The 14,988-nt window shown below is 44.6% G+C and overlaps 1 protein-coding gene across 12 annotated transcripts in view; it reads right to left on the bottom strand.

Moving 5' to 3' along the window:
• The window catches only part of NUMB (NUMB endocytic adaptor protein), a 152,276-nt gene that overhangs the window by 20,128 nt on the left and 117,160 nt on the right, over positions 1 to 14,988 (bottom strand). For 8 of the 12 annotated variants that reach the window (XM_069730943.1, XM_069731030.1, XM_069730994.1 and 5 more), the window contains 3 exons: positions 12,139 to 12,171; positions 9,464 to 9,538; positions 8,251 to 8,391 (listed from right to left, as the gene is read on the bottom strand). In XM_069730943.1, coding sequence (XP_069587044.1) covers positions 8,251 to 8,391; positions 9,464 to 9,538; positions 12,139 to 12,171 — 249 coding nt within the window. The remainder of the gene's footprint in view (positions 1 to 8,250; positions 8,392 to 9,463; positions 9,539 to 12,138; positions 12,172 to 14,988) is intronic. The other 4 variants (XM_069731004.1, XM_069731040.1, XM_069731012.1 and 1 more) reach the window with 1 other exon arrangement.

The following is a 14,988-nucleotide window of genomic DNA, read 5'->3' as shown; positions in this document are numbered from 1 at the left end:
CAGGACTGTGGGTTTATGCTTCTGCTGCCAGGAGGCTGACATTAAGTAAACTTGAAAAAAAGTTAGCTCCTCCTCCGTCGTATACACCCTGACACTGGCTGCTGGAGACTCCAGTTCGGTGCAAAAGCAGTAGGAGAACAAAACACGAGAAATAATGTAACAGCATAAATACAGAAAACTTATGTCTAGAAAAAGTCCTATTGACTTGACAAAATCAGATATAGCCAAAGCAGCCATAGGCTACCAGGGAGGGAGCTGTGTCCCCCAATGAGCGTCTCGGAGAAAAGGATTTTACGGTAACACAAAAATCCCTATTTCTCCTTCGCCTCATTGGGGGACACAGGACTGTGGGATGTCCTAAAGCAGTCCCTGGGAGGGAAATCAACTCACCAGTAGAAATTATCCAGATAATGGTCAAGTGCGTCACCGCCGCTTGAAGAATCTTTCTACCCAGACTTGCATCTGCAGAGATCTGGGAGTGAACATTATAATGTTTGACAAAAGTATGCAAACTAGATCAGGTTGCAGGTTTGCAAACCTGTTCTGCTGAGGCCTGGTGCCAAACGGCCCAGGAAGCCCCCACTGCTCTAGTGGAGTGAGCTTTGATTCCAGCCGGAACTAACATGCCCTTGGTGCGATAGGCCTCCTGAATGGTAGCCCGTATCTACCTGGCCAGGGTAGATTTCGAGGCCGCGCATCCCTTCCTGTGACCCTCCGGGAGGACAAACAGCATCTGTCTGGCGGAAAGGAGCCGTCCGGGAAATGTATCTCCTCAGAGCTCTCACTAGGTCCAACGTATGGAGAGCTTTTTCTACACGGTGCGTAGGCGCTGGACAAAAAGAGGGAAGAACTATATCCTCATTAATGTGGAAAGAGGAAACAACCTTCAGAAGAAAGGAAGGTGCTGGTCTGAGCACTACCTTGTCCTGATGAAAACGTAGAAAGGGAGTACGACAGGGGAGGGCGCCAGCTCTGATACCCGCCTTATGGAAGTTATGGCCACTAAAAATACGACTTTCCAAGAAAGGAAAGTCAAGGAATTATCTTGAAGAGGCTCAAAAGGAGCCTCCTGCAAGGCCCTTAAGACCAAATTAAGGTCCCAAGCTTCCAAAGGAGTTTTATAAGGAGGGACCTTATGAGCGACTCCCTGAAAAAAAAAGTCCTGACCTGACGGTTAGTAGCAATCCTACGCTGAAAAAGGACCGATAAGGCTGAAATCTGCCTTTTAAGAGTACTTGGAGCAAATCCTGAATCCAGGCCCGCTTAGAGGAAGGCTAGAATATTTGGTACGGTGAAATGCAAAGGAGGCAGCCCATGCTTTCTACACCAAGAGAGAAAAACTTTCCAAGTGTGATGATAAATTGTGGCCGAAACGGGTTTACGTGCGCTGATCATGGTATCTGCTACCTCTTGGGAGAACTCTGCCTGAGTTAAAACCCAAGATTCAACGGCCAGGCCGTCAAACGTAGGACCCCTGAGTTCTGGTGGTAGATAGGCCGGATCTTCTATCTCAAGGGCCGATCATGGAACCCCCCGGTGAGAAGCTGTACTGGGTTCGCATACCAGGTCCGACGCGGCCAATCCGGGGCGATCAGATTAGTAGGTACTCCTTCTGACGGATCTTCTTGATAACCTTCGGGAGTAGTGCCAGAGGAGGGAACAGATGAGAGATGGAACTGGTTCAAAGTTAGTACTAGCGCATCCACGGCGATTGCCTGTGGGTCTCGGTACCGGGAGACAAACCTGGGTACCTTGGCATTCCCCCTGGATGCCATTAGATCCACGTCCGGGGTCCCCCATAGATGGTATATCTGCTGAAATACTTTGGGATGGCGAGACCATTCCCCGGACGCTAGACCCTGACGGCTCAGAAAATCTACCGCCCAGTTTTCTGCGCCCGGAATGTGGACTGCTGAAATCACAGTGATTTCTCTCGGCCCAGAACAGTATTTGTTTTACCTCCTGCATGGCTGCCTTGCTGTGGGTGACCCCTTGATGATTTATGTATGCCACGGCTGTGGCGTTGTCCGATTGAATTCGGATAGGGTGACCCGCCAGAAGATGGTGAAAATGCTGCAAGGCTAGTCGAACTGCCCAAATTTCTAAGAGATTGATGGGGAGATCTGATTCCAGAGAAGACCAGCGCCCCTGAGCTGTGTGGTGAAAAAAACACTGCTCTCCAACCCAGGCGACTGGCGTCTGTTGTGACCACCAGCCAACTGGTTGAGGGAAAGGGCTTCCCCCTGAGTAGGGATGAGCTGTCTAGCCACCATAAGAGAGCCTGTCTGACCTGGGGAGACAACTGAAATCTGCGGTTGAGGGAGAGAGGATTCCTGTTCCATACTGCTAGGATCGCCTGTTGGAGAGGTCGAAGATGAAGCTGTGCGAATGGTACTGCTTCTATAGTTGCCACCATGCTTCCTAACACCCTCATGCAAGACCGGATCGTATGAGGGTATGGTTGCTGAAGGTTCCTCACTTCCCGCCTAAGGGCTAGGACCTTGTCCTGGGGAAGGATTGATAGGGTTTGAGAGGTATCGAAAATCATGCCTAGAAAAGAGATCCTCCGAGAAGGTTGTAGGGATGACTTTCTTAAATTTACTAGCCAACCCAAACGAGCAAGGGTGTCCAGAGTAATGCTGACATTTTCCCTGCAAGCTTGAAAGGTCGGCCCCTTGATCAAGAGATCGTCCAGATATGGCAAGACTACTATGCCTCGGGAGTGCAGAATGGACACCACAGTTGACATGACTTTCGTGAACACCCTGGGGGCGGAGGCCAGCCCGAAGGGTAAAGCCGTGAACTGGAAATGTAGGTTGTTTAAAGCAAACCTGAGAAACCTTTGATGAGGAGGAAAAATGGGAATATCTAGGTAGGCATCCTGAATGTCTATTGAGGTCAAGAACTCTCCCTTTTCCATTGAAGCAATCACTGACCTAAGAGTTTCCATCCGAAAGTGACGAACGCGGACAAACTTGTTTGAGAGTTTCAGATCTAGGATAGGTCTTACTGTTCCGTCTTTTTTGGGTACTACAAAAAGATTGGAATAAAACCCTTGAAACCTTTCCTCCCTTGAAACAGGAGAAATGACTCCGCTGAGACGAAGGGACTCTATGGATTTGTACAGGTCTTGTCGATGGGACTCGGACCTGGGAAAACGGGATGGGAAGAACCTGGGAGGAGGCTGACAGACCAGCTCTATCTTGTAACCTGAAGATATGAGCTCTCCCACCCACCAGTCGAGGATTACCTGAAGCCAGACCTGACAAAACAGAAGTAGACATCCGCCTACTGTGTTGGAGGCACTCCGAGGAGGCCTCCAGTCACTTGGCCGAAAACCTTTGAGTCCTAGCTACTCTGGATCTAGTTGACTGGGAATGCATTCTCCCCTGATTGGCCGTATAAGAGACCCGAACGTCTCGGTCCTGATTGGGTCGACCCTTCGCAACAGAGCCTGATGCTGGGGCCCACCTAGCATTGTGAAAGGGTCTGAAACGAGCCTGAAATTGGCGACGAAAAGGCTGTCTAATCCTCTGCTGAGGAAGGAACTTACTCTTCCCTCCTGTGGAGTCAGAGATAAGCTGATCCAGCTTTTCTCCGAATAAGCAACATCCCTGATACAACCCTACCGTAAGATACTTTTTAGAGGTAGAGTCTGCCCGCCATGTTCTTAACCAGAGAACCCTTCTAATAGCGATAGCTGCAGCCGAAGAGGCACAGTCTGCAGCATCTAAGGATGCATTGATCAGATAGCTATCAGCAAGAGCAATCTGAGATGACATTTCCGCCAACTCTGCTGGCAAATCACCTTCTTGAAGAGCCTTTGTTAAAGACTCTGACCAAGCAACCCAGGTTGCCGCAAAAGAAGGAAAAAGTGCCGAACTTGAAACCTCAAAAACTGAGCGAGCCAAGCTCTCTTTAAGACAATCCGTAGGGTCCTTAAATGATGAGCCATTAGGGAGAGATAGCAGCGTGTTACAGGCTAAACGGGACACCGGAGGATCTACAGATGGATTTTCTGCCCATTTACTACACAGCTCAGTAGCAAAGGGGTACTTAACCTTCAAGGCTTTTTGCCCCGAAAAACGCTTGTCCGGGTGCTCCCGGTTACGCCGAATCAAGTCCTCAAACTCAGGGTGAGAGGAAAAAACCCTATGAGCCCGTTTGACCCGTTTAAATGAGATCTTATGATCTGAGGACAAGGCGAACTCGTCCTCTATCCCCAGGGACTGATTGACAGCCTCAATCAGGCCATCTACAGACTCCTGAAACCCAGGATTCTCAAAGTTAAGGGACTCCTCTGACTCCATAGTCTGTCTCAACTTCCCCGCTCTCTGCTGGGGAAGGAGAACGTGATACAGAGCTCCAGGATGCCGAAGCACCTGACGGCCCAGGCGACGCTGTGCGAATCCGCTTTCCACGCGTTTGTCTAGTGCGGGCACGGCCCCTGCAGGCCGAAGGCTCCAGAGACCCTGAGGCCCTCTCCGAGACAGAAGGACTGCTGGCCCTGACCGCCGGGGTCTGAAGGGATTTGATTGCTTTAGTTAGGGACGCCATGGATTGCGACAAGGACGTGACCCATTCCGGCGGAGCTGCCCTAGCATCTGCTTGAGGGGCAGGAGCCGGAGAGATTGCTGGAGATCTGGCAGGGGGGGCTCCTGGGCGCGTTCAGAGTCGCAGGCCTCGCAGAGACGATTGCACTGGGCATGCGGGAATGCAGCACGACAAGCCACACAAACGGTATATAAGACCGTGCGAGTTTTAACCCTTCTAGACATAGTGATCTGTAAAAAGCTATACCCAGGGCCCGAGACTGGGAAAAAAATAATGCTTCTGCCAGCTGGAGGGCGAAGCACTTACCCCAGTCCTGTCTCCCCACGAATACCGCGATGAAATGAACGCGCGAGGCGGAGCCAAAAAGAGCTCACCTTTATCCCCAGCAGACCTAGGGAGGCGGGACCGCCATCATGCGGTGCGGCCTGTAGTAGGCCAGAAGCCGGGGCCTCAATTTCTCCTTTGAGCGAAAAGGAAACCGAAACTGGAAGTAGATGCGCCGGAGGGGGCGGGGCTTCACGGCGCAGTCTGCTGGGAGGAAGCCCGGGTCAGAGCGACCCGGAAGTGTTTGCTGGAGGCCAGGCCGGAGCCTGAAGCCTCTAGAAGGCCGCAGCACCGGCAGTACCAACTGCAACGCCGGAGAAGCGGCACCGGAGACACCGCGGCACAGGACAATTACAACAGGAGCTGCCGGAACACCGTCGCATAGAAAAAAAACACCCGAGGGATGTCAGGTAAATCAGCATCTTTAAAGATGCATCGTGCGCCTTGTAAGGAGCACCCTTTTTTTGCCACTCCCCCCATATTGCAGGCTGAGTACCTCCGGCGTAAATCCAGTGGGGGGAGGAAAACAACGGTGCAGGCACCCTAGCTCCATTATCTGCCCAGGATAAGGAGAGGGACCGTCTATCACCCCATCTATCACCGCAGCGGAGCAGAGGTGTAGGAATAGGGGGGGTCACACGGACATCAAACGGGCACCTGTACAGCCTAGGGTCTAAATACCTCAGGGTGGTCAGGGCCAAGTCCGGTGAGGGATCCTACGTCGCGGGAAAGGATACCTGGAGGAACTCGCACGTGCTTGCCCGTTGTTGGTTTGGAGAGATCGGACCATCAAAAGGGTCCGTCGCCCCCTCAATCCATAGAAAATGATGAAGAAACAGGGTCCAAAGGATCCGGGACCCAGAGGTGTGCCTCCTTGAGACACTAGAAAGAACGTAATGGAGTGCACTCAGCCTATAGCGAGGTGCTGGTGTAATAGACCAAAGGTCTCAACTATAGTAAATATAAAATTCACCGCACTCTCTTAGGTAACAAAGTATGGTGTAAATTTATTGTATAAACAATCTGGGAGTGGAACAGAATATACAATTTAATGCGATCTTTTATTCAACGTTTCGGCTCAGCCTGAGCCTTTATCATGTGATCGCTTATTTCAAAATATATGCATAAGTAATGAATAGTAGTTCACATGGAGATCCTAATGATATGTAAGAGTCCACCTGAAGCAGTCAAAAGCATGGATCTGTGGTGTCCTGGTAGGTAAGCGGCGCTCCCGCGCCTAGCTGTGTCCTTGAGACACTAAGCATGAACTGGAGTCTCCAGCAGCCAGTGTCAGGGTGTATACGACGGAGGAGGAGCTAACTTTTTTTTCAAGTTTACTTAGTGTCAGCCTCCTGGCGGCAGAAGCATACACCCACAGTCCTGTGTCCCCCAATGAGGCGAAGGAGAAATGGTGTGTGTTCGGTGAGATCACCATGTCTTGTCAAACACTAATGAGCAATAAACAAGGACTCAACTAGCAAAAGCCTGTCTAATGTCACCGAGTACTGATCAGGGTCCATGAAAAAAAAAAGGCAGGTCCTGGGTTTTCTGTGATGGATATCCTCATACGATCATGTAGAAATATGACCAACTGGGTCCAGTATCTTCTAATCTCTGGGCAACTCCACAGAAGGTGGAAGAACGTCACCTTTGGGGCACACCTCCAGGAGCTGGGGATGAACCCTACACATCTTGGCTGTGGTGTATGTACAATGAAGGATTTAGAGTTGTACGGCTGTCTCTGAAAATAAGCTAGTAGAAACCAACTTTGAGGTCTCCAAAACAAGCTCCCATTGCTCGACAGACCTGGGACCAACATCTGCCTCCCGAGCCAGTTTCGTCCACACACGGGGCAGATGAATGCTCTTCGACTGGTTGAAAGCACTAAAGTAGGAGATGTGTTCGACTGGGGGCAGTGGGCCAACAACAACGGAACCAATCTAGTAGAGCAGTGGGAGCATTCGGAAGCTGATCTTGCAGAGAGTGCTTAGGCTGTAGGCAAAGTAAATTATTCAAAAGATTTGGCTCCTTCCTTCTGGAATTAAGGCCACCGGCCGTGCAAATAAAGTTTATAAGCTTACAAAACTTCTGTACAAGTTATAAAAAAAGCAATTACTCAATATTTTATGAAGATTATATTGAAATACAAGCAGTAAAATAATGTCCAAAGGTGAACGTAAAACCTGACAGTCTCCTTCAAATAAAACCTTGACACGTCACTCTTATTAGACAGGTTTCCGATGCAGTTGGTTATTATTGCCATGTTTTAAATGCCGATTGTATTTCAGTAATCTGGCCTTACGAGCTGAGCCGTGACTGCTGTGATGGATCCATTTTTGAAGCAATATAAATGGGTACTAATGAACGTAAATGTCTACAATAAAACCTCTCAAGGTTCTGCTATTTTTGAAGGCAGGAAGAAAGCTGCACACTTGTGCCATTCTTGTCATTCAATATACCAGCCAACACTCCTGAATGCTTGTGTGAATAAAGCCTAAACCTCAAATCTGTTTCAGGAAATCTGTCAGCAGTTTTTTGTTATGTAATTGGAGAGCAGATAGGTAGGAGCAGCGAGCCAGATTCCAATGATGAATCGCAGTCAATTGAGTGCGGTGGTTCTGATGAAACCCCCGTTTGATCTGCTGCAGATCTAGCAATGCTCATAATACAGAGCTGTGCATAACCACGCCACTACCACAGATTGGCAGCTTTCTGTCATTGCACAGTGTACACAGAAAGCTGTCAATCAGTGGTGTGGGCGGGGTTATATAGAGCAGTTGACTAGGAGGTATGAGACATCTACTCCTGTAGTGATTATCTACTGATAAAAAAAGAAAAAAAAAATTATTGAAAAATACAGCCCAGTAAGTGAAAGCTCACTGGAATAAGGGTCTATGCCCCTAGATCGTGCTGCTCTCGGATTACATAGTAATAACCTGCTGACCGATTCCCTTTAACATACTTATTTGCTTACCAACAGAAAACAATTCCATATAGGAGGTGCATTTAGACCAATCTCTGTCTGTTAAAAAGCACCAAACGTCTATACACACGCACTGGTCAATTGCTGGCCTGTTTACACAGGCAGACAAACTGGTGAGAACATACCAATAATTCATAGAATCATTCTGTCCTTATAGTGTGCTGGCAAATCCACTATTTACATGAGGCATTGTGCTGCCAATGACTATCATTTATTTTTTGCCAGTGTAAATAATCTGATCACCCAAGTAATCAGCAGAATAATTTTACCGTCACAAAATGACTGTTCAAACAGAGTCCCTTTAGGACACCTCTTGTACCAAATCTCAGCTCTGCAATGCACCTTTATAAAAACACTGAGAAAGCAACATCAATAATTTAAGTACAGACCGTGTCCTTGACAGCCATAAAACAATGACAGATCCATCTCCTTGTTGTTCCATCACGGCATATGTAAGAGAAGGCCCGATCAAAATTTCTATCTGGCGCACAGAAGGACACTTTTTCAATGGTTTGGTCTACCAAGAGATCCTATGGAAGACAAAACAAAAAAGGGTTAACAACTACTGAATATATAAAAGTAGCAGAAACATATAGGACATTGACCCAAAAGAAGACAAAAAAAATGCACGGTTTGTAGTATGTTCATTATAGCTGGCTGCACAAAAACAAAAAAAAAACTGTTGAAACTGACCATGATAAATATGGCAGCTCTCTGAAAACTGCTTTGTGTGAGAAACCTCACTCTCTGAAATGTAGGCTTCTCTGCGGCCATCCTCCACTTGTGCTTTTCATGTTAAAGAGATAAATACCGGTACATTGTGAAAATCCCAGCTCTACCCTAACCGCGAAGCTTCCCCCCCCTCCCCCCACACACACACTTTTTGCTGCATTACTCCATTGCAGAGAAATACACATTTGTTGCTTTTGGAGCGCAATATGTGACATCTCTATTTGTAGTGCAACTGGACGTTTCTTCAGAGTCTTCTCTGGGGGCATGCACTTTTACCCCTCCCAGAAACGGTCACAGCTAAGCAGCATCTGAGACTGCTAGATCTGCTGAGCGGTGATTGGCAGCACCTTGGAGGGAGGCGTGAAGGCACACCCCCTCCGAGAAAACTCTGAAGAAAAGCTCAGTTGAACAACAAGCAGAGATTTCACATATTGCACTCTTAAAGCAACAAATGTGAATATCTCTGCAATGGAGCAACAAAGCACAAAACAAAACAAACAAAAAAAAGTGTCAGAATCAGAGGAGCTTAGGCTTTGAGCACGTGACTTTTATTTTATAGAAGTGGTGTGAAACAGTTTACAGGACCCAGTCCAACAGTAACATCTAATATACGAGTGACCACTGGATGGGAATATACACACATATATCTCTACTTCTGCCACCCCAAATATAATTTCTATGTCCAATAGCTGCCACTGTGCAGTGATTTTGTAGGTGCCATTAACACACATAACGGAATTACAAACTTAAATCAACTAAACTTGTAATATTTTTTTTTTTAAAGGAGAAAAAGGAAGGAAATTGACATTGGTAAACATCCAGGTACTTTTAAATTGCTTCTTTATTGTGAAAACATTCGCAACTTCATACCTTTGTCTTCTCATCCACAACTCTAAGACCATCGGCTGAAACCCACAGGACCGCCTTGATTGCTTTCTTTCCAGTCTTAAATATGTCAGAAAGAAAAAAGGAAATCTTAAATAGGGTATGGGACATGTCGACTTTTGCTGCGGACCTGGAATGAAACAACGTGAGCAAAATAAATCTAGAAAAACCTATAGAAGCCTATGTATCCAAGATCCATGCCAATTCATTCACCAAAGCAAAAGAGAAAAGTTCATAAAAAGCGCTGCAAAGAAGGTGAAGGGCAACTGTGTGACAAACAAGGGACATGGAGACTACAACATACACTTGAGAGTGCAAAGAATTCTGCAGCAAAATTCTTTACCTGGATGGGAGAATCTACAGTACTAAGACTTAGGAGACTGCACACATGAATAAGGAGTTACTCCACTGGTACCATACCCGAAATAAATCGGGGTACCACACTGTAAAATGGCATTTAGGCAAAATATGCTGAACCATAATACCACTATGTTCTACGGCACTTGAGATGGAAACCCAGGAAGAAGCAACAGCGAAACGTGCGTTGAGGTCCGGAGGCACGGCCTCTCATTTGGCAGTGGAATTCTTGCGGGACTCACGTTGAGGTAATATGTGGAGGAGCTGACTTTATGCACTTTATATTTTGTGAGAGGTTGGAAGAATCACATAGCACTAGACTTATTAGGGGTGTCTTTTTGATAGGGGTAAATTGTAACCTCAGCACCTACTTTAAAATTGTGGATATAATTTCCGGTCTTTTTGCCCTCCTCTCTAATGCTTAGGCGGACAATGTGCTTGGCATAGTGTTTTTACTATTTATATTTAAAGAAAGATGATTGCAATATGTCATGTATTAGAATTATAAAGTATATGCCGCTATAAAGTTCATAAGAAATTTTTCTGTTAAAAATCTTTCTATTTATATTCCACTTTGCCTGTCTGGCCTCTGGTTATGCTTGGTTTGAGGCACCATTTTAATTTTAATGTCGTTGTTAATTGTATTTAAATAAAGAAATTGTTATATGTTTTATAAAAATAGTGTTTGATAGCACTTCTTGATCCTGTGATAAGGGTCGTTATGTTAGTTGCATGTAAAAGTTGAAAGTGATTTATATGAACTATTTTAGAAAGGGACAAGTACACCTAAATGCCATTTTGACAGTGAACAAAGAGCCGTCACCATAGCTGTAGCCGTCCCGCACTGGAATTCCTGCAGAGAAATCGTGATCCACTACCATGTAGTCAAGAACCCGGAACTTGTACCCATCAAATGTAATCATGGCTAAATCAGCACAAGCAATATTCATTGGTCAAATTTGGAGAAAGTCCAGAAAAGACTGATCGGCAAGAATCTAGGAGGATTTTAGGTCTTAGATTATGGTAGAAAGAAACGCTGATGATTACAAGCGTGGGCATGTAAAACGAGAACTACAACTAGCAGAATCAAATATGCAGTGATGCAACTGGTTCTCAAAATTTGGAAATGTATAGGTTATAGGAATTCTAAAATACTGCGCTTTAGAAGGAGAAGGAAAGAGGGGCATTACTCACCCCAAGAGATAAAAAGGAGTGGAAACCAACAACAACCATGGCCATTACAATGGAAGAGATGCAAAGGATTGGAAAGTGATTATATGTAGGTACGGTATTTACTAATGAGTGAACGTACCAAGATAAGGTGTTATCCGAGCATGCTCGGGTGCTAACGGTGACTTTGGCATGCTCAAAAAATATGTTTGAGTCCCAGCGCCTGCATGTTTCACGACTGTTAGACAATCCCTCCATGTGTTGTGTTGGTCAAACAAACAAGCAATCCCGCATGTGTTGCAGCTGTCGACCAGTCATGAGACATGCAGGTGCGAACATCTTTTTTGAGCACGATAAGACACAAGTTAGCACTTGAGCATGCTCTGATAACACCTTTTCCGAGCAGGTTCGCCCATTACTAGTAGTTATATTAAAAAAAAAAAATCAGTAGGGCAATGTGTAAAGCTAAAGAAGGTGGGGCAAGAGCATTCCTCCATGTGTAAGATTAGGGAACAGGAAACAAAAAAACCCTCTTCCTCTCCAAAGGTGTGCTTATTGCCTGTCTTATAGCAGGGAGTTAAAGTTTCCTTCCTTATTCAATCACCCCTGCGCATAGAAAGGGCAATTCTGATGAAATTGCTCTATTTCAGATAGATGGTAATTTTGCACAGAAAGAATATAAAGAGGTGCAGAGGTATATAACCAGTTTGTCATTCGGACTCTTGTTGGTACAGACATCCCATAAGTGCCATACAGTCTTCCAGATAAGAATGGACCCCCAACGGACCCAAATACCCGAGTTATAGGGAATGGTTCACGAATCTATTTTTTAAATAATTAAAACCAGCTAGTGATTCTTAAAAAAAAATAAAAAAATATATCGTAGTGTATTGCAGTCAAATGAAAACACCAATTTTTAAATTCTTCCCACAATTAACGTTTCTTGCCCATCCCTCTAAGGTCAAGACATATTGGAAAAAAAAAAGATGTATTAAAAAAGAATCCAGGTCTATACTGTACAAGGTTATTCCACAGGAATCACAAAGTGAAGGCACATGCTGCTATGTACAGTGACCAGTTACTACCAGTGTGCAACTCCTTATAAATTTAACCACAGATGGCGATGGACTTACTTTTGCAAAGAAGCCTTTGAAGAATTTCCTTTCCTGGAGGAACAGGGGAGGGGACAAGTCGAGCACTATTATTGCTGGAAGCTACAAGTCTCTCGGTTTTCAAATCAGCATGCATCACATAGCACAGCAAGTATTAGTAAGCGCTATACAGAAGGAGCAAGCGGATGACATCGCTCCCTACGTCCATGCTTGGGAAACAAGAGGTTAAAAAGGTTGCAGGCAGACTAAAAGCTGCCAGAAGGAGGGGAGGAAAACAAAAAACCTTCAAGTGTCACCCTGCAATTTCCCATGCAACAAGGGAAAGAAATAATCTCAGAACTCATTCATATGCAATTAGCAACTGGCATTTTGCTATGGATGAACATGTGAAGTCCATCTTCGCTTTAGACCTGGTTCATTGCACCAGCGGGGACTTGTGGCTTTGCACTAGAAGACCTGGAACATTGCATTACGAGCCTTGTTGTATGGAGCCATTACTGTAGATGCCATTTTATCCACATTTTAATTTAAAAGTAAATAAAAGACTTTAACAAGTTTTCTAATGCAATGAAACAAGTCTACAAAAATCGGCAGTGGCACCACTTTTTGAATCAGACGTCTACCACACTGCTGAGCTCCTGTCCCACCAAGTAACAGATTGAAAAGCAATATAGGAGGCATTTCTTCCAGAACTAAAACCACACGCACAGAGTGAAACATGGCAGCAGAAGATCAGTCAACCTGGAGCAGGAGGCCACGTCATGGGATGACCAATGCACACATTTTGCTCCTTCAACTTTGATATCTTAAGGATTGACCTTCAAGTTCGGATGTGGATAAAATTTCTAATAAAAACGCATAAAAATTAATCTTAAAGGATAAATTATTTCCCGCTTTGGTCTACTTTTATGCTGCTGCCAGACTTATTTGATCTTCCCCCTGGAAGCTATTGCCAGAGTAGGCACATTGAAATGCAAAATGGTACATAATTTATCTCAAAATGGCAAGAGGACAGTCATGGGAGATTCAGGAGGACTGAATGAACATAAAAGGGAATCCGTCAGCAGGATTTCAACCCCCCATACTACTTATACATGCATGTAAACATTTCAAAGACAAGTTCAGCAATACCTTAACATGGGCAGTTTGACCTCTAAAGAAAAATCAGAGTGTGAATGGATAAGTAAATAATGCTGAAGCTCTATGAAAGATCTGAAGCCTCTGTCACTCCAGCTCTATTTTGTGCCCTGACACCGCCTGCTCCTGCTTGACTGACAGTCTCGGTGCTGTATGACTTCAGGAAAAGTTGTCAAGCAGGAGGAGTCAGCGCTGTGAGGGAAGTCGAGCTGGAGTGACAGAGGCTTCAGATCTACCATAGCCCCATCTGCCATGTTTGCATATCAATTCAAAAACAGATTTCTTAGTAACAGAGGAAAAGCCCGGTGATGTTAAAGGTATTGCTGGACTAGTCTGTGAAAGAACTACATGAGTTTAGCGTGTGAAATCCTGCTGACAGATTACCTTTAAGCACACAGCAATTTTCTTTATGGTTTTAAGTAATGTGATAAGAGTTCTAGCGTTTTGATTTTTCAGCTGGCATAGCAATGTGAGGGCTTGTTGGTTACAAGCTGCGTTTTGGGTACAAATGATATCTGGGTTTATATTTTTTTGGGGGTGGGGAGGAGGATCCATAACATTTTTTGTAAGTTTTGTGTTGTGTAAGTGACATTCACTTTACCGTATGGGTCAATAGGATTACGGAGGTCATTTATTATATTTATTTTGTCACCAATGTGAAAGCTGCAACATTTTTAGTTTTCCAGATTAAGGCTTGCATTTTGCAGGATGAGGACATTAGACCACAGTCCTACAAATCTTTTCGACCAACTATTAGTACAGTTGTTCCATTTCTTTGGCAGCTTGTAGACAATGTACATTGTACACAGGATTGCCGTTTTCCATTCCTTTGCCAGCCAATCAGTGGTGGGGGCAGAGTTACACAGCTTAGCTGGACTACCTGGCTCTAGACATCTAGTCCTACGCTGATAATCTCCTGCTGATAAAACACTAGTTGTATTGGAACTACAGGAAGTTGGTCAGCAAGTGATGTCACTATAATCAGGATATCTGCAGCTACATTATGATGCTCTTGGATTACATAAACTGCTTATAGATTCCCTTTAAAATGTTTTTATTGAGTACTTTTCACTAAAGTTTAAAGTTTTTCATTCAGCAGGACTAAACTATGATGTTAATTAAACCTGCGCTATGTGTACTAGCTGGTCTCCAGTGGATAAAGGTGTTACCAGCATGATGTATGCAGTAAATCAGCAAGACTGCACCATGACAAGTACTTATGAGGAACAGATACAATGCAGCATCTTAGAGTAAAATAAACCAAGGCCAGAATCAAAAAGTTGGCATACAACACTGCAAACCCAGGACTGTGGCTTCTTATTCATTCAATCTTGTAGGTACCATAGTAGAGCGCAAAATTGAGCTACATAAATTTGCAGAGGTTCACAGAAAACTTTCAGTTTGTGTGTTTATATCGAGAAAAAATAATATTTTTTTAATACATTTATTTTAAATAGTAATTGTAATAATGTTTAGAATTAAAATTATAATGTAAAAAAAAAGCATAAATAAATCCGTATATAATTAATATGGACAGTAATCACACAGCAGCAGCCCTGCATGCAATAATATGAACACCTCATGCAAAAAGAAAAAAAAAAAAAAAAAACGTACAAAAGCATAAAAGTGATTTTTCGATTATATCCTTTCCTATGTTTTCAGCTGGTGATGTGGCATGGGGCTGTTTTCAGGAAATCCTTTTCAAAGGCTTCATTCATTTTGCCGCTTGAATAG

Source organism: Ranitomeya imitator, chromosome 1 (genome assembly GCF_032444005.1).
Source record: "Ranitomeya imitator isolate aRanImi1 chromosome 1, aRanImi1.pri, whole genome shotgun sequence".
In the NCBI taxonomy this organism is placed as follows: Eukaryota; Metazoa; Chordata; class Amphibia; order Anura; family Dendrobatidae; genus Ranitomeya; species Ranitomeya imitator.
Note: the sequence above shows the minus strand (reverse complement) of the source record. Positions and strands in the feature narration are given on the sequence as shown.